This window comes from Cebidichthys violaceus, unplaced genomic scaffold, assembly GCF_023349555.1.
Source record: "Cebidichthys violaceus isolate CVI_PGR_0920_01 unplaced genomic scaffold, fCebVio1.0.p SCAF_20, whole genome shotgun sequence".
In the NCBI taxonomy this organism is placed as follows: domain Eukaryota; kingdom Metazoa; phylum Chordata; class Actinopteri; order Perciformes; family Stichaeidae; genus Cebidichthys; species Cebidichthys violaceus.
In genome coordinates, this window is record NW_027176373.1 from 8760168 (window position 1) to 8788140 (window position 27973).

General features: G+C 41.0%; 7 protein-coding genes across 9 annotated transcripts; 1 reads left to right on the top strand and 6 right to left on the bottom strand.

Annotated features, from left to right (window-relative positions):
• Window positions 1-500: 500 nt before the first annotated feature.
• LOC137876470 (claudin-4-like) lies at window positions 501-2791 on the bottom strand. The gene has a single exon (XM_068716069.1). The coding sequence runs from the start codon at window positions 2274-2276 to the stop codon at window positions 1299-1301; it is 978 nt and encodes a 325-aa protein (XP_068572170.1). The 5' UTR covers window positions 2277-2791; the 3' UTR covers window positions 501-1298.
• A 2100-nt stretch (window positions 2792-4891) lies between these two features.
• LOC137876472 (claudin-4-like) lies at window positions 4892-5543 on the bottom strand. The gene has a single exon (XM_068716071.1). The coding sequence runs from the start codon at window positions 5541-5543 to the stop codon at window positions 4911-4913; it is 633 nt and encodes a 210-aa protein (XP_068572172.1). The 3' UTR covers window positions 4892-4910.
• Window positions 5544-7568: 2025 nt separating this feature from the next.
• LOC137876471 (claudin-4-like) lies at window positions 7569-10133 on the bottom strand. The gene is made up of 3 exons (XM_068716070.1): window positions 9975-10133; window positions 9364-9606; window positions 7569-8561 (listed from the first exon to the last, which is right to left on the bottom strand). Exons 1-3 carry the CDS (start codon window positions 10107-10109, stop codon window positions 7950-7952), a joined length of 990 nt encoding a protein of 329 aa, XP_068572171.1. The 5' UTR covers window positions 10110-10133; the 3' UTR covers window positions 7569-7949.
• Window positions 10134-10560: 427 nt separating this feature from the next.
• LOC137876475 (claudin-4-like) lies at window positions 10561-11690 on the bottom strand. Its single transcript, XM_068716076.1, has one exon. It carries the CDS (start codon window positions 11534-11536, stop codon window positions 10979-10981), a length of 558 nt encoding a protein of 185 aa, XP_068572177.1. The 5' UTR covers window positions 11537-11690; the 3' UTR covers window positions 10561-10978.
• Window positions 11691-13320: 1630 nt separating this feature from the next.
• LOC137876474 (claudin-like protein ZF-A89) lies at window positions 13321-14087 on the bottom strand. Its single transcript, XM_068716075.1, has one exon. It carries the CDS (start codon window positions 14074-14076, stop codon window positions 13444-13446), a length of 633 nt encoding a protein of 210 aa, XP_068572176.1. The 5' UTR covers window positions 14077-14087; the 3' UTR covers window positions 13321-13443.
• An 847-nt stretch (window positions 14088-14934) lies between these two features.
• LOC137876473 (claudin-4-like) lies at window positions 14935-17696 on the top strand. 3 transcript variants are annotated; one of them, XM_068716073.1, is made up of 3 exons: window positions 14935-15054; window positions 15138-15213; window positions 16335-17696. In XM_068716073.1, the coding sequence occupies exon 3, from the start codon at window positions 16598-16600 to the stop codon at window positions 17228-17230; it is 633 nt and encodes a 210-aa protein (XP_068572174.1). In that variant the 5' UTR covers window positions 14935-15054; window positions 15138-15213; window positions 16335-16597; the 3' UTR covers window positions 17231-17696. The 3 variants fall into 3 exon arrangements, with proteins under 3 accessions (XP_068572174.1, XP_068572173.1, XP_068572175.1); XM_068716072.1 differs by lacking the exon at window positions 15138-15213 and having other exon boundaries at window positions 14935-15104; XM_068716074.1 differs by lacking the exon at window positions 15138-15213 and having other exon boundaries at window positions 14935-15089.
• Window positions 17697-18389: 693 nt separating this feature from the next.
• LOC137876478 (claudin-4-like) lies at window positions 18390-21855 on the bottom strand. Its single transcript, XM_068716078.1, has 2 exons — window positions 21215-21855; window positions 18390-19722 (listed from the first exon to the last, which is right to left on the bottom strand). Exons 1-2 carry the CDS (start codon window positions 21688-21690, stop codon window positions 19074-19076), a joined length of 1125 nt encoding a protein of 374 aa, XP_068572179.1. The 5' UTR covers window positions 21691-21855; the 3' UTR covers window positions 18390-19073.
• Window positions 21856-27973: the final 6118 nt, after the last annotated feature.

Below are 27973 nucleotides of genomic sequence, written 5' to 3' on the forward strand. Positions count from 1 at the left end.
CTCAGAGAACTTTATTTCATGTTTGTTGGATTACTTCAGTGTGGTTTTATTTATGTTTTATGTTTTATTTTATACTACTCTTTTCTCTATTTCCTCTTTACTTACTGTATGTATGTAAATGTATCCATTGCACAAAGTTCTCTCTAAAATAAAACTTGTGTATTTTGCATTTTAGACAACTGGCAGCATTAGATTAGATAATGATGCTATTGCACATTTAAATAAATAAATGAATAAATAAAACAACACATGTTCCATAAACATGACTCACTGAAACTGAGTTTGAATCCTCTACAAACACACTGTGCCTCTCTCTTCCAACTCTGCACACCTCCGCTGTAAACACACTCTCTGTCAAACCAGTTTTTCATGTAAATTTTAATAGCCAGGAGCTAGAATGAAAGCTCATGCTGTGTTCTTTAAAAGAAAGGCACTTTTCAGCTCATAAGTGACCTGTTAGCATGTGTATACATTTATAAAAGTGAAAAAGACCAGCTCAATCAAATTACAGTCATTTATTGAAAAGTATGAATGAAAATGTACAATTATTTGTCAATAATATCTGTACTAATAAAATAAACACACAATCAAATTTCACAGTTGTGACAAAATCACAATCTAAAAAGTGTAACTATTCATATATTGAAGTTTTTCATGGCTATATATCTCATCAAGTTAGCACATCCTTGGATTAAAACATGCATTGGTATCAATTTAGAGAAGGCTAACATGTGTTGCATATGTCACTTGATGCTATTAAGGTTGCTGCACATCCAGCAGAAACAAACAAGCTAAAAAGTACGAGCTGAAGTTAATGTGGATGGATTCATCCCCATTCATGCATTTAAATAGTGAGAAAAGTTGATACCAGTGTAGTGCCCCACAACATGTCAAAGTTAAAACCAACAATGTTCTTTAAATAAAAAAGATTTTAAAAAAAGACAACAATAGCATACTTCACGTGTACCTGGATTTAGTTTGTTACTGTTTGGTTTTAAGTTCTGTTTTAGTGCACATAAGAATTTAAAACTGCTATTCTCCTGCATATTGTGAATGTAGTCCAGACCTCCTTCTTTCATCTTTTTATCAAAGCAACATGTACAAAGTATAAAGACAGCTATATAAATACAATTAACTACTGTTCCTCAGTAAATTGTCACAAAATAAGTAAACTACTACTGCCAAATAACTCCTATATGTAAAACTTCTGTATTCTGTGTTTAAACACAAGTGTGTATGTGTGTGTGTGTGTGTGTGTGTGTGTGTGTGTGTGTGTGTGTGTGTGTGTGTGTGTCATATCATAGGTATGTTCTTGCTGGATTTGAGGACGCATCCTCATTTTCACTCTCCACTGATAAAATCTCTTCCATTTCTGCTCGTTTCAGCTGAGACTTTGTAGATGGTGCCTCACTGTTTTCAGACTTTGTTGAATCCAGTCTTTTCATCTGAGACTTTGTCGATGGTGCCCATGATCTTTCTGACTCCAGTTTCGAGTCCTGCTCAGGCCCATCCTCCCATGGAGGTCTTGTGTACAGCGGTGGCTTTGTTGATGCTCCATTGTCGCTTTGAGACCTGGGAAGCACCGCTCCGACAGGCTGAGACCTTGCTGGTGGTACTCTGCTGCTTTGAGGACCTGCCTTGCTGGACCCGTTGGAGGAGCGGACCACCAGGTAGCGGACAGAAGGGCTCTTGTCTGTGTTGTGGGCATTGAGGGGGCAATTTGAGCTGATGAACAAACCCCCTCCCAGAATGAGCAGGATGGAAGCTCCCCAGCCAATGTAGAGACAGGCTCCAATCTCCCTCCGCTGAGCATCTATGGAGGCGCTGTAGAACTTCCTCACCACGGACCCGGCCGCCCAGGATGTCGGAATCAAACACAGCAACCCTGTGACAATCAAAACTGCCCCTGCTGCTACAGCCACCTTGCCCTTGACGCCGCCTCCTTCTTCATCCAAAAAGCGAGTGCACTTCCCTCCGATGAAGGCCAGAATGAGGCCTGCGCTGCCCGTGGCGATAGCGAGGACAGTGAGAGCTCTGGCGGCCTGCAGGTCTGCGCTGAGAGCGAGGAGAGACTCGTAAGGTTTACACATGATCTGCCCTGTGCTCTGGACCACGCAGGTCATCCAGATGCCTTCCCAGATGGTCTGGGAGGTGACGATGGTGCTCCCCACGAAGGCCGTGACCCGCCACATGGGCAGTATGCAGCTGATGATGACCCCTGCCCAACCCAGGAGGCACAGGGCGCTGGCCAGCATCTGCATCCCCATGGAGGCCATGACGTAGGGGGGAGGGGGGAAGATCTCTGAAGGTGCTCAAGGAATCCTCACAGACCTTTGAAAAGTGCTCTAATGGTTTTATTCCTGTCTGTGGAGCTTCTTTTGCTTTCACTCCTGATGACTCTTCTCCTCTCTCTTATCTCTCTGTCAGCTTTTCTTTGTCAGTTTTTCTCAAAGTGTGATGTTGCCGTTCTCATTCGCCTCCATTTTTGTGCTTTCCTTCAGCTATTTTGTTCTTGCCACAGTTGCGATGTTGTAAAGTATGTGTCCCAGAAATGCAGAGCCCTGTCTGACTCGTTCAGTTGTCCGTCCAGCCTCCAGTAGCTTGACTCCGGGTGTGTCTCTCCCAGCCTCAGTTCATTTGTTTACAGCATACTTTTCCTTTGTCTTAGTCCCTCCTTCTTCGTATCCCTAACTCCTGTCAGTTTCAACCGCTTCCTCTCTCCCTCTCTCTCCCTGTTCCCTCTCTCTTTATTTCTCCACCTGAGAGTGCTCTTTCTTTTCTGTCACCTGAGCGGCTGTCTGTGTGCTACTGGTCAGGTGTGGATGCACCACACCTACTCTATAGGGAAACAAAAGGGGGAGGAGGCTGATGGAAAAACAGAGAGGGAGAGAATGAGAGTTGTAGCAGCGAAACCGTGACATCATCTATTCCCTCCCTTATCATCTTTGTCTGCCGAGAATATTTTAGTAACGATAAGCTTTGGATGAAGCAGAGAGAATGATAGGCCTCTGGGCATTCAACATGTTTACAAGATGCACACTCATGAGGCGCTGCATTGTTTTCTTTCTGCAGAAGTCAGATTTGATTTGATTCAAAAGTTAACACTTGAGTGAGCTCAGTGTGTGTGTATATGTATACACATCCTCTGGCAACGCTTTTGTGCATGTGAATAATGTGTGCATGCAGAATGTATTTTTGTAACAAAAGGAGCATGTGAAACACAATCTCATGAGAGAAAACCAGTTTCATTCTAGCAGCGCCTACTGCGCAGAGAAACCTGTTTGAAACATGCAAAACCCTCCCCCCCCCCCCCCCCCCCCCACACACACACACACACACACACACGCACACACACGCACACATACACACTACTTAACCTTTTAATACGGCTCAAAATAATCTTTAATTTTGCTGTCCTTCTAAAGTTCAGAGAGATACTTTTGATCAAGGGCGTAGGTTTTGTTTCAACATTGGTGGGGACACATATAAGGCAGGGGGTCTGGGGATCCTCTCACAGGACATTTTGAGTGTCAAACACTTAATTTCCTCCATTCTGATGAATTTCTATGCACCAATTAATGGTGAAAATGTATTTATTTAAAGGAAAACATAAAAATATAAAGGAATATAATGCAGGCGTTCTGTATTGCTTTCAAGTATTTATTCTCATGTATATCAACTTTTCTCACTAAATGTTATCTTTGCTGTGTTAACATGGTTTACTCTTCCCTCCTCTGTATGTTTTTCTTTTAAATGTGCATGTGGCACATTTCCCTTCAATGATAAACAAATCATTTTAATTCATTTATAAAACCCTGGACTTTTGCAGCTTGTGTTTCAGCAAGATATTCATTTCATTTTCAAAACTTTCTACACATGCAAAACACTTCCCACATATCTGTGTTCTCTTAGAAGTCGAGAATAAAGTCGCAATATATTGAGAGTAAAAATTGTAATATTAAATAATGTCGCAAGAAAACACTTCACGCACCTGCTTTTCATGTCTATTCGGTTTTTTTTCCCTCACAGAACGACAAACAAAATTTTCATTTTTTGCATAATACTTGTGTTTAAATCACACAAAAGAAATCTCTTCTTCTTGTGCTTATTTTACCAAGATAAAAAGAGGGAATACTATACACACATTCAAACTCAAAACGTACACAGTTATGACTCAGTCTCTTTGTTTATTTATCAACGTTTCTTTGGCAGGAAGCACACTTTGTCACACAACCTGTTAGTGAGGAATCTTTCAGCTACACTTGACAAACCTGATCCGCTTTACAGCAAGTGTTTTGGCACATGTCATCACTGTAACTGTAATTTTAAAAATGCCGTGACGAGATGGAAAAGGACTTAAGAGAAACGTTGTCTCATATGCTCACAAATACTGTATGTATTCTACTCAAGCAGCTACTGTGAATCAGTCACATAATCAGCAATATTCTAGTGTCATCGAGAAACAATAGAAAGTATCAGGCATTGACACAAAACAGTAACTATACATGCAAGTTTCATAAATATACAATGTGTTTCATATATAGCAGTCATGTTCTGATGTGTCATAGAAAACATGATGTATTAGTGAAGAGGACTAATAGACAGCATGCAAGGAAAACTGTGTGAAAGTGTGATAGTGTTAAATACTAAAACATTGTGTATTCACATATAGAGAATCTTAAAAACTTCACATTTTGGATTTTTATCTATGTTTTTAAGACTAAAACTTGCATCAAACAGACATGCTTAAGTTAGACTCATACTGCAAAAGTTCCTATCTACTTTAACCACATTATAGAGTATTATTCTAAATGGTGGAGTCATCTTCATTGGACAAACAGAAGACGAAACTTTGAAAAAAACGTGTCTCTTTCCAACAGACTGTCCCATTCTTGCTTGCCGCTGAAGATCTAAACGTAGGCCTTGCTGCTGTGCGCAGAGCTAGCCTTAGAGTACTTCACATCATAGTTGTTTTCATTTCTGGGGGGACAGGAGCTGCAGAGGAGGCCCCCACCCAGGAACAGCAGCCCTGCAGACCCCCAGCCGATGTAGAGCGAGGCCCCAAGCTCCCTCTTCTGAGCGTTGGTCATAACAGGGTTGTAGAAATCCCGAATGATGGTGTTGGCGGTCCAGCAGACGGGAATGAGCACCAAAAGGCCAGCGATGATGAAGATGATTCCAGAAGCGATGGCCACTTTGCTCTTTTCCCTTTCGTCATCCACAAAGTTGGTGCACTTGCCCCCGATTACACCGAGAAGGAGCCCAAGGACCCCGGCAATGATGGCGATGATGACTAGTGCTCTGGCAGCCTGCAGGTCTTGAGGTAAGGCCAGGAGAGAGTCATAGACTTTGCACTGCATCTGACCTGTACTCTGGGTCACACAGTTCATCCACAAACCCTCCCAGATCACCTGAGAGGTGACGATGTTGGCACCAATGAAGGCTGTGACTTTCCATGTGGGGAGAGCGCAGATGATGATGCTACCCAAAAAGCCCAAGACGGCCAGGGCCAAACCCAGAATCTGTCGTCCAGCAGACACCATGCTGAATCTCTGTTGGCCTCTTCAAAAAGGTAAGACTGTGTATTGCGGAAAGCTGGAGGGATTTACCCTTGAGACAGACAAAGTAGCAGGTGGAGGTTTTTATTGCCCATTTAGAGGAGAAGCTGACAGTGGATGCTTTACTTACAGGCTTTGCTGTTAAAAAAAAAAATTAGAGGAGGAGTTTGCCGCCGTTGCCTCTCAGCTGAAACTGGTTTGTGAAAAAATCTCACCTGACCAGATTGCTTCTCAACAGACATGCACACAGGCAATAAGGTCAAAACCACTGAAATACAGCACAGATACAAACAATGCTTCTCATCAACACACAAGCGGGATTGTTCTGTAAGTTTAAGAGGGAATTTGAAATCAGTAATGAGCACAGAACAGTGTTTGCTTAATAATTATGCAAAGAGGAACTTACCAAGTGATCAACACAAATGTCACTGTGGTAAGCCTCAGTTTCAGGGTCAGTTTCTACTTTATTCAATTGTTTGGTTCATGTCTGTGAGACCATCCAGTTGTGATTTATTACTCATGTCACTTTTGTTCATGTCACTTTTAAATACAAAATCACTTCTTAAATTCCCGAGTAAAGAAGTTTCTATTAAGAAATCGAAATCCTTCATTCACAGTGAATGTTAAGTCTCAGGTACTCTTCCGATTGGCACGGAACAATAGTTTTGAAATGGCTGCCACACAGAGCACCTGAGTCACACTTCCTGGATGATCACACTGCCTGTCGTTACTAGAAGAGTGTAATGACATTTCAATCAGGAGAGACAAGTGAATGATTAGTAGTTAACATTTATTATGACAGATGATGCGTTAATGAGTTGCACAGAAAATTCTTTGGCGCTTGAACTCGATGAGGAGATTTGTGATCGAGTTGTGATTTCCCTGAGCGGCAAAAGTATAAATCCCCCCGTGGAGTCCAGACACTGGTGGTGATGGTGGCTGATGAGGTTGATAGGATGATGAGGCTGATGAATCTGCGAAGATTGGGCGGAGATGGGGAGGTGGAGGGTTGCGAAACAGCAGCATGAACTACTGAAGGTAGAGAGACGGTCATATTTAAAGACAGACAGCGGCAAGATGATAGGCTAATGATGTCCTTGTGTCTTGTGCTATTGGCTAGAGACCAGCTGATCTAGACAGCTGATATCATGATTGACAGCCCCAAACAATAACAACAAGGAAATAATGTGTGCCTGCATGAGGAGTGATGGCAGATGTATGGTAAATAAGCTAAGGGCTTAGGCATGCATGAGTATAGTCTTCCTGTCTGAACTTACGCTAGAGCTTCATGTTTGTGTTTGAATGCTCACATAACATCATGCCTACAGGGCAATCCCCTCTGGTTCTTCTCCTTGCAGAAGGAGGTCAGCTGCAGAGCACCGCCTGTGGATGTGGTCAGAATTCACCGTGTGGCTGAGTGAAGCAGCAGGTAGTTAGTGAACTGTCCTGCAAAAGTTGTTCTTGAACACAAATCTGAAACTTAAGCACTTTGCTAACTTTGTGGCTCTGACATAGGAAAGCTATAGCTGACCTTCATTCAGTTGAACCATTATATTAAAGTGGAGTTTATCAAACCAAAAAGTAATATGAAGTAAAGATAAAGTCTTTTTCTCAGTCAATATAAAGACGAGCCAGTGCAACGAATCTGAAATTGTCTCTGCTCAATAAAAAGTATTTGTAGTATTTTTTATTTGATTAAATTCCTTTTTTTCTTTTAGAGTCAACTTGATATAATATCATATTTGTCCTTTTAATACATTGCTCGGAAAAACATGCTAAACATGCAATCCTAAATCTGCATTTTGTAATCACAACACTTATCACAACAATATCTCTGGAGGAAGAGAATGAATAGATAATATTTTACCACAGAAAATGTGTTATCTTCACAAATGTGTGCATGTCACTTCTCTTGATAAAGATAAAACAGAAATGGGAAACCCATTAACTCTATTTGATAAAATATGTGTTGAAAGAACAGAGCAACTCTATCAAGTTAAGCCCTTAACATACAGTTTTACCCTTTTATTTCCGCATAAGTAACTTTACAGTTGTTGAAATAATCTTACTTTACACTGTTGATATATGTCATGTATCATCTTTTGCAGTTCTTCATTGAAGTTTATGATGTTTATAAGGTTCAAGACTCCATAAATTAAAAAACAGCATAAAAATATACCAGACACCGAATGTTTTCTGGTATATTTGTAATGACTGGTCCACCAGCTGCTTGTATACCCAGATATCATGAGTAATGAAAAACAATATCAAACTTGATTATATCAAACATTAATGAACTTTAAACAATAAATAAACAGTGACCACTGTTAAGTGATTATTGTGTTCAGTCATTCTCAGAGAAATGATCCATGCAGATTCACAGATCCAGATTTAGGCCATATTGTAAAAATAATCACTGGGCACTGTTGAGGCTCTGCTGGGAAGGTCATGGATCCGATTTGGCTTCATTCCCATGAATAAGCCGTTCCCCTTATCTGGTGTCCCTGATCTGTTTGAGGCATTACGGCCAAATGTCCCCTGCTCAGATCCTGGTTGCGTCCCCTGAGGCTGATTAAACAGCCCACTCTGAGCTTTATTCAGGGAGGTATACTCATGCACTTGGGCGACATGTTCCAACATCCTATTTGGCGTACGTCCGTCAAACATCCTCGAGGTGTTTGGTCCCATGACATCAGACCTCAGAGTGGCCGCGCGGGATACAGCGTCACTGGATTGAGTGTAGGTGTTGTACGGTGCGTAGGAGTAGTAGGGAGGTGGGGTTCTCTCCTTCTCCCCACAGACGAAGCAGATCAGAGCACCGCCGAGGAGGAGCAGCACGGAGGACGCCCAGCCTATGTAGATGGAGGAGCCCACCTCTCTCTTCAGGGCTGCAGTCACCAAGGGGTCATTGTAGATTGAGATGGTTGCTGCTGCGGACCAGCTGACTGCAACCAGGCACAGGATGCCAGCTAAGACACACAGAGCTCCACCCAGCAGACACACCTGTATAAAATGAGGATATCACTGATACTATATAATAATTGATCAGTGATTCTGTGCAGAAGGTTTGGGACTACAATATATATTTAAAATAATTTGGATTGGCCTAAATTGTTTGTTGTTGAAGTATGATAGAGACCATGGCTGTGAATGCTGTCAAAGTGTATTTTTGCTATAGGAGCAGCTAAAGTCAGACATATTCAAACCCCACACATAGAGGCTTTAATTTTCCATTAACACACAGAAATAGATTTACACACACCTTGATATTTCTTTTCTTTTCATTTTTTTTTTTTTTTTAGGTTTTCTGTGTTTGAGTGCCCTCTACCAAGGCAGGATTACCAACCAGGCAGGCTGGTTACTGCCCAAGGACCCCAGACCATCAAAAAAGCCAGGTTCACTGTTGGCAATTCATTTGTGGTAATTTGATGAATTTACACACTTGTTTTGTTATATGTACCGCTAAACACCACCTAAACGGAAATGGAAAAGGCCTTGAGATGGCTCCAGCATTTTTATTTTGAGGCTCTGTTTTGCAGAAGGACCATGTGTGAAAATCTTGAACATTTGATGTTAATCCTACATATAGTGCATATCCAAAATACAGTAGTGTTTCTTCAAAACTAAGTGACATAAAGGATCAATAGCCCACAGCAAATTTTCCCCAGTTTGTTTTGTTTTGAGGACAGTACAATTTTAGGATTAAAAACTGAAATAAAGTCCTTGCTAAAATGTATGTTATTACAGTGTTGCCTAGCAAATCCCAAAACACCCAGCCTGCACGATACAAATACAACATCAGCACCTTTTTTCTGGAGGAAGAGGTGGTCGAAGGCTCTAAGGGATCCAATGGAGCGCCACTACAGTTGACTACGCCTCCTCCGAGGAGGGTGACAATGAAGCCCAGGAGGCCAGCAAGGATGGAGATCAAGGTGAGGGCTCGTCCAGCCTGGATGTCAGAGGTCAAAGTGATGGATGTTGTGTGTGTCTTGCACTGCATCTGACCTGTGGCCTGAAAGACACAGTGTAACCACAGACCATCCCAGATCTAAGACAGAGACAGAGGGAACCATAAGCGAGATTTAAAAATAACTGGACAAGATGTTGATTAAGTTTTGACGTAGGTGAGATGGTCCATAAACTCTGAATTGAGAAGCCGCATATGCTCAGTTATGCTTTGTGTTGGTGCAGAATAAAAAATGTAAAGACTTTTGGTATTTCATTTTTTGGTAAGTTATTTCGTAAGTTAAAGTAAGGTAACTGAGCAACTCAATGTAATCCAGCATTTAACTGTAAAAAAAAATCACTCACATCATATTCACTTCACACTTTCAGATTGATTCTATCCTCCTTATTTTCAGTCTGTAAGGTTAATTTTGTATTTTGTTCTTAATTTCTCTGTGTGTTTAAACTTACCGATTGAGCCGTCACAATATTTGCTCCCACAAAAGACGTCTCACGCCACATAGGCAGTCCACATGTCAAACACACTCCTAAAACACCCATCAGAACCAGTGCCAGACCCCCGATCTGCCTGCCCTGCCCTCCCATTTAAAAATATTCAGTTATGCAGCAATAAACTAAAACCCAAACTGATTTACCAAAAATATATCCGCTGTGCATTTCTCTTGTCTCGTTTTTGATGAAATGGAGAGTGAGCTGCTCGTCTCAGCTTTTATGGTTTGCTGTTACGTTCAGTAGTCAGATGACACAAAGATCAACAGAGATGTGCAAATATGGTGGAGACAGGCAACATGTGAGCTATCTGTAAATATACAGAGAGTATATTCAAACACCTCTGCGTTAGAACCAAATCAGGTTTTTCAGGCTTCATTCTGAATACTGAAAATGGCAAAGAGGGTCTCAAAGCAACATATTTCTCTCTTCTCCTGTCATCATGTATGCAGAGACAAGTAAAATAGTAAAACTGTATGGTTGCAGAGACACATTTCCCTGGCAGTTAAAAAATACAGCTTAATATTATTAATGAACATGACACCAGTGATTTTTAAAGGACTTTAAGTTGTTTATTTTTGCAGCATTCATAGTGTGCACTGCACATACTTAAACAATCACATATATTTAGATCTCTTTTTTTCATCATTAACATCCTAAAATATCACATTTTACAACTATTGGCTCAACCAGACTTCATTTTATCATTCTTCACTTTAAAAAGAACAGCTGTATGTCCTGGTCGTGCAATTTACTGTACACTGTGCGTCACTGTTTTATATTTTACATAGATTACTGTAGTTGTAAAATGTCAATATAGTGCATTTAGCTACGGTTGAAATAAATGTTGAAAAAGAAGCTACAATCAAAAACAAAGTCCATCACAGTAAACACATTACTGCACATTCTCAAATGGTCGCATGGCGTCGACGTGTCTTGTAGCCGATGTACTCTCCTCCTCATCCTCAGCATCGGTAGGTGCTACACAACACCCCTCCTCCAATGATGAGCAGAGCTCCAGATGCCCAGCCCACATATATGGAAGCCCCGAGCTCTCCCCTCCTTTCCGAGGTGGGCTGGGGGTTGTAGAAACCTGTGATGATGTTGTGAGCCGATAAGCTGACAGGAATAATGACCAGGAGCCCTGCTAAAACAAACACCAAACCTCCAGCCAGGCCAATATTAGCTTTGGCCAGCCAGTCCCTTGAAAAGAAGTTGGTGCAGCGGGCCCCGACCACAGTGAGCCCTAAGGCCACCACACTGACAGCGATGGAGACGCAAATCAGAGCCCTGGAAGCCTGCAGATCCTGTGGTAAAGCCAGAATGGAGTCGTAGGCCTTACACTGCGATTGACCTGTACTCTGGATCACACAATTCATCCACAAACCTTCCCAGAAGACCTGAGAGGTGATGATGTTGGCCCCAACAAAGGCGGTCACCTTCCACATAGGCAGTCCACAGATAAGGATGGTGCCAAGAAAGCCGATGATTGCCAAACACACACCAATGAGCTGCGTCTGCATTTTGCCAAAAAAGAGATCCAAGGCATGTATTTAATGTTCGCCAAAAAGTCAAAGACAGCAACGAAATCCACCTTTAGTTGAGCTGAAGATCATTTTAACCACAAGCTTTCACGCGGCTGTAAACACAGCAGTGGTTGTGTTTTGCTGTGTGGTTTTGCACTGCATGTGTGAGAAGGAAGAGCAACAGGGAGTGGACTTTGCTAGTTTGTGGATCAGGTTTCCTGCTTGTCCTGATTCCTGCTCACAATGAATAAGTAGGAGGAGAAAGCTGTAAACAAAAGCGCTCATGTCTGAAAGACTGCTTTGTGACCCAATACAAAAGGTTTAAATCACATATTTTAAATGGATCGGAGCAGCAATTTGAACCGTTTCAGAAAAGGCCAACTTTCACATATCTTCAGATCAGACTTTAAATAAGAAAATGAAATGAATGCATACACTTTAAAAAAAGCATTCTACTTGTACAGAGCTTCAGGGGAATAAAGCACACTGATAAATGGGAGGAAAAAGTAGAGAATATCAACACAACTAATACTCACAAGTGTGATTTAATCTAAAACCATGTGTTGATTATAATACTTAAGAGAAACTAGAAGATTTCTTGAAGTGTCATCCGGGTTTAAGAAATACTGCAGATGAACAAAACTCCACCTGCCAGCATGTTTACAGGAGGATATGTGGCAGATTACCTCTTGGTCAAACTAGTACAGATTAAACAGAATACATGTTCATTAAAGAGCTTTAGAGGTGATGGTAGCAGATTTGGTTACTTTTGGACAGAGCCAGGTTAAGTGTTAGCGCTGAAAACAATTTGACACCAATCTTACGAGAGCATCTGAGGAATGAAACTAGTTTTATATAGCTCTCTCAGAAATGACTATAGACCTCTCATGGAGGACTGACACATTACAATAGGGAAAGCACAGGTGTTAAATTTAATGGTGGTTGAATTCCATTTAGCCACTTTTATTTCAGGTATTCTGCATGCTGGCTCACTGCCACCAGACATTTTAATGGAACGGAGTCATCGTTAGTGTTATTAGTAGCACCCGTGCTTGTCCTATGACAAGTCCAATGCCTTGCTATGTGTATGGGGGGGGAAATCCCGCAGTGAAACGGCAGAACCACCATTTTGAGAATCTTGAGCAGTGAGTCAAAAAAAAAAAAAAAAAAAAAAAGTAAAAGTACTCACGAAAGAGTAAATGAGTGAAGTGATTCAGATACAAGAGCTAGTATTGGGCACGCTAGTTCACAAGTTATTCAGGACCACATGCTTCTCCTACCATGTATAAATTACATTAGTCATTGAGCAGACTCTACTATCCAAAGCAACTTACAATTCAGTATCTATCTATATACCGTAGACTCAGCTACGGGAGCAATTTTGCGGTTAAGTGTCTTGCTCAAGGACACATTGACATGACTAGTGGAGCAGGAGATCGAACCCCCGACCCTCTGAAAGGCGGCCCTGCTCTCCACTTAGCCACGGTCATAAATGTCTAAGACTTACTGAATCAGTTTCACACAACCCTGGCATAACTTCAGATGTTTAACCATAAAGACTTTAGGCTAGAAGTGAATTACTCTAACAGTTAGAGTAAATAAACTGCAAAGTAGTTAAATTTTGACACCAAAGTAAAAGGACTTAGAAAACCAAGCAGGGCACCTATACCAACTAGATTGAAGGAAGCCAAGAGCTAAGGCTTCGTAAAGCCCAAACCACCATTTTAAAATCTTTAAAGTCACCGTCATGCAGACGCCCCACAAACGAGAAATGTCAGTGATTATAATCAAAGTTTAATTTATTAAAAACAAAATCAGTAAAAACACCTTGAAATAAAGTTAAGATCATAAAACATTGCTTTGAAGAATTCAGTTCCCTAGAGCTAGACAAGAAAGCAGCCATTTTAAACATAGGCTCCTCCACTGGCTGCTGAGCGTGGGGCAGAATATTTAGCAGAGTATCCGCTATCGTCACGCCGGCGACAATGGCAGCACAGAAGTACCCCACCAATCAACATGAGTCCTGCTGAGCCCCAACCGATGAACAGCGCCGCTCCGAGCTCCCTCCTCTGAGAGTCGATCATCATGGGGTTGTAGAAGTTTCTGATGACCACGTGCGCAGACCAGGACACAGGGATCAGGCACAAGATACCACCGACAATGAAGAAGACCCCCGCAGCAATTGCTACCCTGCTCTTGGCCTCTTCATCTTCAATGCAGTTGGTGCATTTTCCTCCAGCAATAGAAAGCAGGATTCCCATTAAGGCGACCAGGATGGAGACCACAACCAGGGCCCGGGCCGCCTGCAAATCACGAGGGAGAGCAAGCAGAGAGTCGTAGACCTTGCACTGCATCTGCCCGGTGCTCTGCTTCACACAGTTCATCCACAGGCCCTCCCAAAAGGTCTGCGCCGTCACTATGTTGTTCCCAATGAAAGCAGACACCTTCCACATGGGCAGGGCACAGATGATGATATCGCCCAGAAAGCCGATGGTTGCCAGGAAGACGGCCAACATTTGTAGACCTGCAGATGCCATATTTGTTTCACGCTGAGCAGAAGCAACAAAAGAATACAGGCTCTGAGTGCTCACCTGCAACTCTTATACCCAAATGGTAGGCCCTGGCCTCTCCTGATTGGTTGGTCAAAATTGTTAAAATTGAAAACACCTGTGGTCATTAAGTTAGTCGCATAATTGTTAATCACCCACTGTCAAAAATGTGATTTTGTGAGGGATTTTTGTGAGATTGCAGCTGTTCTCATATCAAATGCTTTGTTTCAAATATAAAAATAAACACTTTCAATAAGTTCTAAAATACCTCAATGCACATCCTTGTTTAAATTATTAACCTGAAATATTCTTCAAATAAATACATTTTTATTTTCGTTATTTGTTCTCTTGATTTGTGACATTTAAGAAAATTCAAAACATTAGAAACGTCTCTGTGGTTTTGGTTTGAAGTGCATGTGATGACTTTAATCTGAGTAAATAGACTTATTTGCAGGTCTTGATTTCATCTGAACTATGAGAAGAAATAAGACTTGGAAGGATGCAGGTGCAACATTCTGCAATACATGGCAACAAAAAATATCTATTTTCCTGTTTTACATTTTTGAAGTATCTATAAAAGACCATGAACAATTTAATTGATGAATGCCTGTTACCACCTTATTTCATGCTCTTTTACCAGAGCAGCAATCAAGCTGAGTGATTCCACCTGTGCTGATCAGCCAGTGAGCATCAGGTGACCTGAGGAGTTCACTACTAATGAGACAGAGCCAGGCTTTTTTTTGCATTAGCCTGCATCACAAAGCCAATCAAGATAAGGACTATCACTGGAAAAGGGGGCGTTTGGTGCAACATTTGACTCTACTACTGCACAAAATAGACCGATCACATGCTAAATATCAATGGTTTTCGAAAAAAAGTGCTAATATTACCAAAAGAAAAATTGAGAGCAGGAAGTTTAGCCTCTGGCCCTCCTCCTCCTCTTTTATGGATAACTTGCGGACCCAAGTAGGCCAGAGCACACGTCGGTTTTACTGCTTCAGGTGACCTTAAATCAAGTAATTAATTTCACTTGCTGATTTATTTCACAGGGAATAGTACACGTGCAACACTCTCTTTCATCCTGTGGCCTCCACCTCTAGACCTTCAACAAAGAAAAGGATAAAGGTTTTTATCTTTTCTTGTAGTCCTGCAATGTTTATTGTTTACATTTAATAGTTAATTTTCTCCTCAGTTAGTTTTATTGACCTTTCTGAACTCATGCCCATACATGATGACGCATAGCTTTTGGTTAATACATCATACTCATTGTTTATTTGTTGTACATTACTTTTTATTTGCAGTGCACGCATTTGGTACATTTCTGTACAGTCACCATTTACTTTGACTTTACATAAGTTTGCTAAGTTCTTCTTGAGTAACCAGCGCTGAGAGTGCCTTTATTTGCTGCATTTCTCCAGGCAGGCTGGAGCAAAAGATTCAACCCCTAAATCCCAGCCTTTAAATACAGGAAGTGGCCAAGTAGAATGTACCAAGTGTCCACTACATCATGGAATTGATTGGTATTTGTAGTTTAGAGATTTGTTTATTTTGTTAGTACATTCATTTGTTTGTGTTTTTTGTTTTGGATACTTTGTGAAATATTTATATTGATTTTTAGTTTAGTTGGTCGTGTTTGTCTTTACCCTTTGTTTCTAAAATGGTTTGATCACCCATATGTTCCCCTTGTCTTCAGTCAAGTCATGTCTTCAAGTCATATTTTGTCTACATTACGTCAGCATGTTACAGGCCTAATTTTGTTGGTAGCATATTGACATTAGCATTTAGCTCCAAAAAACAGTAAGTATACAGCAGCACTAGCATAGCTCCATGACTTTTAGCTGTCTTTTTTGATTTTTCTGCTTGCTTAGTAAGTGGCTTTCAATTTTCACAAACTGTCACTTGCAGCAGTGTTTAAATGTTAAAACTGACTCGGTGTCCTGTGTTCTCGGCCCTTCTGGTGGTTTATTGGTTATTCTGACAATAATTCTACTAAAGATCGTTTGTAATCCTACTTATTGTATATTGTGTATTTGTTTTCCTCCTAAACACGCATGTGAATATAATTTTTCTCTCATTTCTCTATTATATATCTCAACCCCTGGTTGGGAATCACTATGCTTAATCCATTATTGTTTGACATGATTGGTTTGCAGAAAACTTCATGTTCATATTTTAGACAAAGCTTATATTCTGCAATATATTTTTCTACTCCATAAAGTTATGTTTTTTACTTTTCCCAACATCAGGCTTGAACCACACTGTTTGAACCTCAGAGCTCTGCTGGGGCGCCAGAGGGCCTCTTTGTAGGAGAGAAACACCTCTGAACTCAAAGGCAGCATGATGGATGTATACATGTGAGCACTGAAGCCAAAGCCCACCCAGAGGAGGGGGCTACTCAGGGGCATCTGTGAGTCATATAAAACTTCCTCACAGTGGGAGAGCTTTTAGTTGGCAACCCCGTGAAGAACTGATACAGAGCAAGAAAGAGAAGAAGTACCACCAAACTGCAATGGTATCTTTAGGGCTGCAGATTCTGGGCGTCGGGCTGGCGGTGCTTGGATGGATTGGAAACATACTAATCTGTATGCTGCCACTGTGGAAAGTGTCTGCTTTCATCGGGAACAACATCGTGGTGGCTCAGACCATCTGGGAAGGACTGTGGATGACCTGCGTGGTGCAGAGCACCGGCCAGATGCAGTGCAAGGTCTACGACTCCCTGCTGGCCTTGCCTCCGGACCTCCAGGCGGCTCGGGCTATGGTGGTCATCGCCATCCTGTTCTCTCTGTTCGGCCTGCTGCTCTCTGTGGTCGGGGGGAAATGCACCACCTGCGTTGGGGACAAGGTAGCAAAAGCCAAAGTAGCCATCTCCGCAGGCGTTTTCTTCATCCTGAGTGGGGCTCTGTGTCTGGTGACTGTGTCACTGCCTGCCAATACTGTCATAAAGGACTTCTACAACCCCATGGTCCCTGACGCCCAGAGGAGGGAGCTGGGTGCATGTTTGTACATGGGCTGGGGAGCATCAGGACTCCTGCTGATCGGTGGAGCTCTTCTCTGCTGTCAGTGCCCGTCAGGAGGAGACCGCTATAATGGAGCAAAGTACTCTGCGCCCAAATCCACAACGCCCGGGAAGGAATTTGTCTGAGTTGCTGCATTACATGAGGCAGCACTCTTCGAACAGAATCTGACTTTACACACAGTACAAACTTGTTACTTATGAAGTTGTGAACTAATTTTACTAACACATTGTGGGTATGTGACATGTTACAATTATGCAACATGTTAACATGAGTTAAGATTGAAGCTTAGCTCATTTCTTTTTACATTGTTTTGTGTATTAATTTCTATATTAATTTAGTGTTGGACTCTGATGTTTTCATCTCTTATTTACAACATAAGCACTTCAGAAAGAATACTTGTGTGTTTGTTGTGGGATTTATTTGTAATTTTTGTTTTCAGTCAGATAATAAACAGATTTTTTTGGCAACAATGTTTTGATGATATGACATGGTCACATGATGATATGGAACACAACAAAGCAATGTGGTTCAGTAAAAGTTTTCAGATAGTTATTCAATGTTAAATTCCAGGGAGAAATATTGCACTGTTTACACTGCTATAAAGTAACTGTTACTTTAAAGATTAAGATTTTTACACATAAAATGCATTGCATTGTTATAGATTAAACTATCAAAGTTGTTGTATGCTGTACAGATTGTAAAGCTACGTGACTATATGTAATAGTTACATTTAGCTCCACCTCAACCAGCTAAAACATTAAAATGTTGCTTTTACATTCACATCATAATCTAACATGCATATAGCACTGCCACCGGGGATTCTGCAAAGTGAGTACTTTTACATTTGATACTTAAAGTTCTTTTTTTATATTATACTTTCACTACAATTAAGAATCATTTTTAATGCAGGGTTTTTACTTGTAACTATTATTTGGTGTTTCAGCTACTAAGTAAAAGATCTCAATACTTATTCCACTGAAAAAGCGAAAGGTTACAGGGGTGTATATTTTTCTTCTCAGACTGGTTTCAATTGAAAATGTCTGTTTAAAAAAAAAAAAGAAAACCGTTAAAGAGGTTTAGAATATATCAACCTGACAAGAATTGGCAGATGTGCTCTTACTGGACAAAGTGTAAATATCCATTCTTTGGAGATATAAAACAGTTCCTTAGCAACAGGAATCCAAGCATACAAAGCGCACTGTTGTCTCTGGCAGTGACGTCCATTTTATTTAAGACAGAAACTGTAAATAACCGTCTTAATACAAGGGCAGTGATTACACCATGGCAAGCATCTCAAACAAATAAGAGTAAATTCCCAGGAGTCTAGCTCTGGATTCCTGAGTGCCTTATCACTCGTGCTTATTGAGAAGTTCAGTTTCAGTTTTATCACAGTGTTTTTTGCAGGTGAAGAGCAGACATGAGAAAGGATATGAACAAAGAGGCTTTATTTCCGACATCTGAAAGGCAATTGGAAGTCCAACAGTGATCATTATATAGTTGACAAAAATCACATCTGATTTCAACAGCATATTGTTTATTATTAAAATGAGCTTTTGAAAAATCTTTCGTGCAGATGTTTTGGCTTTCACATCTTCTTTGAGCAGCAGATAATATATTGTTTCAGCGTATAGTTTCAGAGAAATGTTACAGGTTTTCAGGTCTTAGATTCACAGATAATTGACAGCATATATTAACCTTTGATGGACACATTTCAAGAAAACAAAAAAAAGAAGAAAACAAACCACCAGACAATTTATGTCAATTTCATTTGTTTTTCTCAATTTAGTAAGTAATTCAAATTCTGAGATTAATTTTCCTAATCAACCAAATAGACAGCTTTCTTGTTAAGTCATCCATAAAATGTAATTTTTAAGAAAGAGATAATTCTGTGCAACTTTTTGGTTAGAGCATTAACTAATTTTAATGAAAATCTTGAGACATTTTATGCTGCAGTTCCAGCCAAAACACTCACACATAGTCAACATTTGAAGATGCGGTTCTCACAGGGGCGAACTTAGCAGGTATGTAGGGTCTTGTGCCATCCTTTGGGGGGCAGTTGTTACAGAGCAGGCCTCCTCCCAGCAGCAGCAGCCCAGCGGAGCCCCAGCCGATATAAAGTGCAGCCCCGAGCTCCCTCCTCTGAGCCGCAATCACCATGGGGTTATAAAAGTCCCTGATCACTGCGTGAGCAGACCACGACACTGGGATCATGATCAGCAAGGCTGTTATTATGAAGATCACTCCGGATACAATGCAGGCTTTGGCTTTGGCCACTTCGTCCTCCATGCAGTTGGTGCACTTTCCTCCAACCACGGCCATGAGGACGCCGAACACCCCGACGATCACAGAGATGACCACCATGGCCCTGGCGGCCTGCAGGTCTTGAGGTAGCGCAAGCATGGAGTCGTACACCTTACACTGCATCTGTCCAGTGCTCTGGACCACGCAGGTCATCCACAAGCCTTCCCAGATCACCTGGGCGGTGACGATGTTCGCCCCAACAAAAGCGGTGACTCTCCACATGGGCATGGCGCAGGTGATGATGGTGCCCAGCCAGCCGATGAAGGCCAGCAGCACACCCATGATCTGGAGGCCCTGAGAAGCCATGATAATGCCACTGCAGCCACGACTCAAAAGGTTGCTCTTACAGAAATGTTCCCGTCTCGAAGATTATTAGATTCTGAATGCATATAAACGCAACAGGGATTGTAATTGCTCTCATATACTCCACGCTCACACCTGCTCGAGGAAGAGTTTGCAGTGCTCTGAGGCTCTGAGGTCCCACTGTGAGTAGATGACTGCCTCCCATTGTGGTTCAAACTTTCAGGGTGGAGTTTGTGGGCTCCCAGACAAAAGAGGAAAGCTGAGACTTGATATCCACAAACCTTGTTCTCTCTCTGTTCATTGTTCCCAGACATACAAGCTTTGTTACCTCAAGCAAGACTTTGAGACTGGGAACAATGACTCCAGATCCCACCTGTGCTCACGCACGCACGCACGCACGCACGCACGCACGCACGCACGCACGCACGCACGCACGCACGCACGCACGCACGCACACACACACACACACACACACACACACACACACACACACACACACATTCAGATCAAGTCTTGAGCAAACACAAACTCTAAAGACTTTAATCGTATCGGTCAAAATAGATTCTTAGAGGAATATATTCATATATTCCTGGCATTATTTACTATCTTAATAATAGAAAAGTTGGTCCTGTGAAGTACAAACAGCTTTGCCCTAAAGGCTCACAGCTTGAACAAAGACCAGTTTCCAACCACCTTGACTGTTTTTTTGCCACACCTAAACCTGATTTACAAGAAAGTCACACAATAGAGGACTCTCAAACGCTGTGAGGGTTTGTTTTAAAATAAAAAAAGGATCCTTGTTTAAACATTTGTGTCACTAAATGTGAAAAAAGTACAATTAATATTAAAAACTGTAAATATTTTGAATTTCAATGATATTAATATTGATGATATTGATATGTTCCATTTTAAGAGCACTGGATGAATTATGTTGGTGAAAATAAAAAGCAAGCACAAAAGATGTCAGATTTTTAAACAAAATATTTATTTACAGTTTAACTGGTACATCGTGAATCTCATACATGGTTTAGAAAGACAACCCACATTCAGCTTTTTCAAATTAGGTTATAGAATATTCATACGACTCAGAAAAGACAAATGACTACTATTCATATCAACAACCATACACATACAAATAACTGTGTTAGCATATACAATTGAATTTACTCCTTGGGTGTGATTCTTTTCTCAATGTTTATTCCCATCAAAGACTCAGGAATACTTTTTGCTCAAGTAACATCCTGGAATATCAACACACACACAACCCAGTAGCACCAGTGCATCTGTCCCAGTAAACATGGCTTTGTGGATCTATTTACAGACTTTCAGATCTGTTTCAGACAAAATCTTTCCCGGACGCTGGTGCTGAAGCCTCTGATCTGGCAGCTTTGTATCTTGCAGTGTAGGAGTCTTCATCCTTAGGAGGGCAGTTGCTGCAGAGTATTCCCCCTCCGATCAACATCAAGGCGCCCGCCCCCCACCCGATGTAGAGCGCCGCACCCAACTCTCTCTTCTGGGCGCTGACCAACAGCGGGTTGTAGAAGTCTTGGATGACGGTGTGGGCCGTCCAGCAAACAGGGACAAGGCAGAGGACCCCAGCTATGATGAACATAACTCCAGCTGCAATGCCCACCTTGGTCTTGGACGAAGGATCCTCCACACAGTTGGTGCATTGCCCCCCGGCTACGCTGAGCAGGATAGCAAAGACGCCCACTATGATGGAGACGATGGTCAGGGCTCGGGCAGCCTGGAGGTCAGTGCTGAGGGCCAGCATGGAGTCGTAGACCTTACACTGCATCTGGCCTGTGCTCTGGTGCACACAGTTCATCCAAATACCTTCCCATGAGGTTTGTGAGGTCACAATGTTGCTGCCGATAAAAGCGGTGACCTTCCACATGGGAAGGGCACACACGACGATGGTGCCAATCCAGCCCAGGATCCCCAGAGCTGCGCCCAGAATCTGTAACCCAGCGGACACCATCGCGGAGAGCTGATTTCTTTGAGTTGCTTCAAATGAAAGTCTTTTTAAACAAATTCCTCTCTAGCAGTGTGGTAAGCCTGGGGGTTGTTTGTCTCTTTCTGTGATGGATGCAAGTCCTTTGTTAGTCAAGTGAGTTTCTTAAATGGGAGAGGATCCAGAGGCGCAGGTACATATGATCGCCTTACTGAGAGAGGAGGGGCCATGGAGGAAAAACAGCTCACCGTCATCAGTCCCTGCTCTTCAGGTCCACAAACCCATAACCTGTTCTCCCTCCCCCAACCGCCCTGCCTGTCTCACTAAGTTTAACAAAAGAAAATGTGAAAATATTGAACACACAATTCTAACACAATATGAGCATCTCATTGAAGAAAAAATGATGGTAACAGAACATTTGTTTAGTTCATCTTCCCTCTTATTCCCCCTCCCCCATTTTCAGTTTCACCTGAAGCAGCAAGAGGGTGGAGTAACGTCCTGAGTGAGAGATGACTCAGTCTGTTTTTAATAACAATACCTTTCTAAGGAAACTTCCGACAGACCAAATATGGTCTGCTGCTCGGTGATTTTGCTGTACAACACCTTCATAAACTACAGATGACATACTGCGAAGAGTCTAAATAAATATTTGGAATGTCTTCACAAAAACTGTGTCCATTTTACCGCATGAAAGATTGTGGTTTCCATTGAAGTCAAGTAAGTTAACAGGTCTCGTGCTTCCTCGTCACTTTTGACGTTTTCAATATTAAATCAATACCACGATCTTTCCCTTGAACAAGCCTTGAGTATTGAAGCATGAAAGTAGTAATAATAATAATTCCGTAATTGCTACGAGCGGAGACGCTATTGCAAGATCAGATATTGTAGGAGAACAAATTTAAAATACATTATCAGTGAACAGTCTTCTGTATGAACATTTTGCAGACATGTTTATTAAAAACATTTCCTCTTTATGTTGATGAAGAAACATAGTCTGGGATAAATCTTGTTTCCTTTTCACATATTTGTTGTTGACTTTATTTTTGTATTCTTTTTTGGGGGGGGGGTCACCTTTATTTATTTAGGAAAGCAATTTCAGGTCTATTTTGCTGCCTGTATAAAATCTTTCTAAATAATTGTATATATAACAAAGGTTGGAAGGTTGAATATCATGTCAACTATTTGATTTGGCTCACAAAATATTTACTCAATTGTAATTTTTTTTAAGACATCCTGTTTCTAAAGCATTTAAAAGCTAATTGTCCGTCTTTGTAAAACGCTAAAACAATAATGCTTTTATCAGTTAAGAATTTGAGACAGTCAAGTCTGAAACGTTCTGAGAGCTCACCTAATGTGGCTCATGATGTGCACGCTTTGATGACGTCATTTTCTGGCATGTGCACACCTCACACCTGTGTCACTACGGCAATCATGCATTAGCCTTACACATTCACACCTGGAATCTGCTGGCCACCGAGCAGCTCCACTGGAGGGGTTAAGGACCTTGCTCAAGGGCAGCTCAAGGGTTATAAAGAGGGAGGGGCAAGCACTGCTTTGCACTCTCACCCAGATTAATCCTGCAGGTCTTGGGGATTGAACAGACGACCTTCCGTTCACAATTTGTTGTTGCAAATTAATTATATGTGAATGTATTTTTGAGAAAAACCTGTTTCTAAGCAATCCTTTTAATGGTCTGTAGATTTTGCCCTCTTCATCTCATTTCTCACTTTGAGCCAGGAAGTGACAGCTGTCTACTTTAAGCTTTAAATAAACACTTTGTATGAAATTTAAATAATTGTGATGTCTTTTAAATATCAGGTATTCTTAAATGATCAACATTACATTATGGTCATTTAGCAGACGCTTTTATCCAAAGCGACTTACAATTCAGTATCTATCTACACACCGTGGACACAGGTACGGGAGCAGTTTTGGGGTTAAGTGTCTTGCTCAAGGTCACATTGACATGAGACTAGTGGAGCAGGAGCTGGGGTTCGAACCACTGACCCTCTGATTTAAAGGTGGCCCTGCTCTCCACTTACCCACGGTCACCCCATCAAGTCTGAAAGTATCATTTATAAATGATACTTTCAGACTTGATAATTTAAGAATTTTAAGAATGTTAAGAAGCAAGAGTAGGAGTCTCCATTACAAACTAACACATTGGCAAATGTTTTTCTGTCAGCTATATACACTCCACAGCTGAGCAACTTGACTAACTCAACCTATTAATACACATGATGTCTCCCTTGTTGAAACTATTGTCTATCCTTTGGGTCAAACTTCGTATGGTTTAGAAGGAGACATGTTGATGTTGGTCACAGTAAATGTGTTGTTAGCTGACGTGTTTATGTTGACAAGCTGCACAACTTTTTTAATGCTCTGGTTTCGCACCCATGTCAAAACATTAAATGATTACTGTAAATGACTGGGGAGGAAATCACACTGACAAAGATCCTTGATCCTTGTCACATTCATCATTATTTTTGATCCATACACAGACAGACACACACACACACACACACACACACACACACACACACACACACACACACACACACACACACACACACACACACAATCTATTCTTTAGATTTGCTCTAAAGCACACAATAAATGTGTACCAAAGAGAAAGAAAAAACAGCTAATTGAGATTTGGTGAGGTGATAAACATATAGCCAGAGGTTGGCACTAGGTGGAACTAGAACTGTATGGAATCATTCAAATCAAAAACTTTATCAGATTGTGTCCAAAATATACAGTCTTGTTTTTTAAAGACGTATCTGTGTAAAAGGCAGAAACATTTATGTGCTTCAGTGTATTTAACAGCAGAGCTTCTTCAATTCTCGATGCTGTTGTCGACAGGTGTGTACACAGAACGTATACTTGCAATTAAAAGGTTTTATTAAGGAAGTGCGAAGCATGTGACCTCTGATAAACGCAGGTCCAATGTGATTTCATGAGGCTCCCTGGGTTTAGATAATTATAGAGTCCCTGAAATGGTGAAATGGGCCTTTAGTCATTTTGTTACTTTAAGTAACAGAATTGCATTTCTCAAAACAAATTGAAAAGTGAAAAGTGAAATAAAGGCTTTGAGAGAAGCTCTGTTATGTGCAGTCTGTGTGTGTTCTGTGAATCAGACTGAGGGCCGATTGTAAGTGTGAACATACAAGGTTGTTTTGTTCATACAAGATCACAGGAAAAGAGATATTTCTGGAAATGGGCGGAGTGGGGAAGGGTCAGTGTTATGATATATGATATATATACTGATAGGTCTGGATTTAGGGACTTCTATGTTGTAACCCTGATATGAAAGAAACCCTGTCTGCTATTCACCGCTCTTCCCAAAGGGAGGCAGCAACTTCTTCTTTCAAAACGTTTACTGTGTGTGTGTGTGTGTGTGTGTGTGTGTGTGTGTGTGTGTGTGTGTGTGTGTGTGTGTGTGTGCGCGTGCGTGCGTGCGCGTGTGTTTGGTGGAGTACACACCTTAATTTCCCTGAAAGTCACTAGTAGGTTTAAACCTGACTAAGAGAAAGCTTTTTTTTAATGCTGTTAGTTTATTGTCATGGAGTCCGGTGTGAACCTATACATTTAATTTCATATGTCCACAATGCAGCAATAAAATACACAACTCTGGTTTTGTTTGGAGGTTTCTGCACAAAGGGAAAGAAGGATGTCTGGGGTGGTGTAGCATCGCCCAGTGTTCAAACAGCTTTTAATGTGTCCATAAATCTTGAAGCAGCCATTAAATCCAAGGCTACTTCTTTCAAAAGACTTATTACTTAGTAACAGAGAGTCCGCTTACAGAGCAGTATCGCCACCGACCAGTGACCTAATAAAGGCTGCCAGTGGAAATCCCCATCTCTCTTTGAAACGGGCAGTTTGAAATGAAAGGCTGGTGATTGGCTAGGAGATATTCCTCCTATATTATTTATTATAAGTGTGATTTTGACTAAAAAGATTGGTGTGTTCATTAGCAAACTGTTTCCATTCTTTAAATATGGGGTGTAACATCTTTAAGAGGTCCTCTCAGGCCAACAGTTTCTATTGAATTAAACTTCCACTATCTCATCTAGATAGACAGTTTAGGAGCTTGTCTTCTTTAATATAATCGAAGAAGAGGTTTCAGTTTCTATTGTAGTTATGTACAAGTTTTATTCTTGTCAACTGTGACTAGTGTGCAATCTACCCCCTCTGGCGGAAAACTTTTTTTTTTAAACAAGACCGTGAAAGTTACTTAAGCATATTTTTACTAAAGTGTTATTTTGAATAATTTGTAGGTTAAATGGATATGCAGGAGAGTACAACAAAGCGTTAGGGCCATTGCAGGTTAAAAAAAAATGGAGCTGGGAAAGGGAGGTGATCTTTAGAGAAAAACAAACAAAGTGACACATTTTATGAGAAAGGACGGCCTCTGAGTGAGGCGAAAGTCCTGAAAGACATAAACTTGTTTTTTGTTTTCCTTCACGTTCATTCTGTGTTCTTTTATGAATATAATAAATACTAATATTGTAGAAAGTACAGTAAAGTAAAAACTTACAACTTCTATCTTTGACTATACACAAAGACATGTCATTTATCTCAGCAAGGATAACACAAAACAACCGTTGAGAAGATGTTCCTCCCAACGCACTGCATTACCATAGTTACAAACTGACACTTCAGTAGCTCTGCCCAACTGTCACTGTGTCAGTGTGAAGGGAAGACAACAGAAAAGTCAAATGACATAACTGCTTTGAGCCACAGATAAATACCCTGCTTAGCCTGCTGCTGAAAACGGCTGTGGATGGATGGAGAGTCAGCTCCAATAATATGTTTTGCAATCGTCGGCTCAAGTTATCGCAGTGTTTAATGGTGGCATCTGTGGTGTGATGAGGTGGATCCAACCTTACAAAGTGAAGTGGTAACAAATATACCCCACTACGTTTCGCTACCATGATTTTGCACTCTATTTTTCAGTTTTTTTGGCATTCATTTATGACTTTATAATTTCTCAAATTTGTGAGGTTTTTTTCTCATAAATTTGCCACTTTAATCTCAGAGAATGTCTACTTTTTTTCTCATGAATTCACGACTTTAATCATGAACATTTCTGAGTTTTTCTGGCAATATTACCCCGTCCCCCAGCTCCGTAGTTATTGTTTTACCTAAAATTGCTTTAATGCACCATTGTATAAGTGCTACAGAAACTGTATCATTAATGACAAAAGTCCCCTATTTCTTCTGCATGAAACCTGTACAAACGTGGACTAACAATGCTCAGTTAACCAGAACACAACAATGCATCAATAACGCTGTAGATTAAGTAGCAGAAACCGCAGCCTGTTGCTCCAGCTATAGTTACGCTATAACTTAGTAGAAATTGGTTACACCCATTACACCATACATGTTAGTTACAAAGTAGACTTAAAATATAAAATGTACAACTCCCCCGAGCAGGTGTGAGTCAGTTACTATCACAACGGAGGGGGAAAAAATTGAAAGAGGAGAGGGATTGATATCAAGAGTCATGAGTGAGACACCATGCTGCATTCACTTGAGATGGGAATTATTGTTGGCACTACTTGGTTAATACTGAAACGTGTGTGTGTGTATATTACAACCATCCTCACAAAACATGTATGTACAGCAGAAGCGATTTATTAATGATTGTTGAATTCCTAATGAGGTAACAGACAAACAGCTTGTATTAAACATCACACTTCTTTTAATTCCTGACCCTTGGTTAATGGTAGTTTTTCTTCCGTTTTACCACTAGGTGATTTTTTTTTGCTACGTTGAATAAAAACACACAAATAATACATGTACTTTAGTTTCAGAGCAGGACAGTATCAGTACTTCCTGGAAGGGTATTTCCGTAACTGTCTTCCCTCCTGTATTCAGGTTAGCACAGTGTGATCAGTGTGTTGGCTGTAGTTGCTGACCCATGCACCTATCTGAATTTCGGTTGGCAGTTGACCAAATAGATAAACCTGTTATATATACAGTCTGCATTCTGAAATACCCTCTCCAAACACACAATAGGATACGATGATATCATTGGTGTTTACTCTGCAGCTGGAGAGAAGGAAGAGCTCACAATTTCACGAATCCACCAACCCACACAAGGAAACAACGGGGAAATGGATAATCACTCTGCTATCTGAAACTCATTTATCAACTCTTGTGAGAGATAGAGCCACCAATGAAACTCCACCAACTGCACAAATATATATGGAGTTGTTACAGTATTCGTAAGCAAAGAGCTGTTTTGATACCATGAAAATTATCTTAATTATTAGCAGTTACCAGGCTGTAAATGTATTTTACG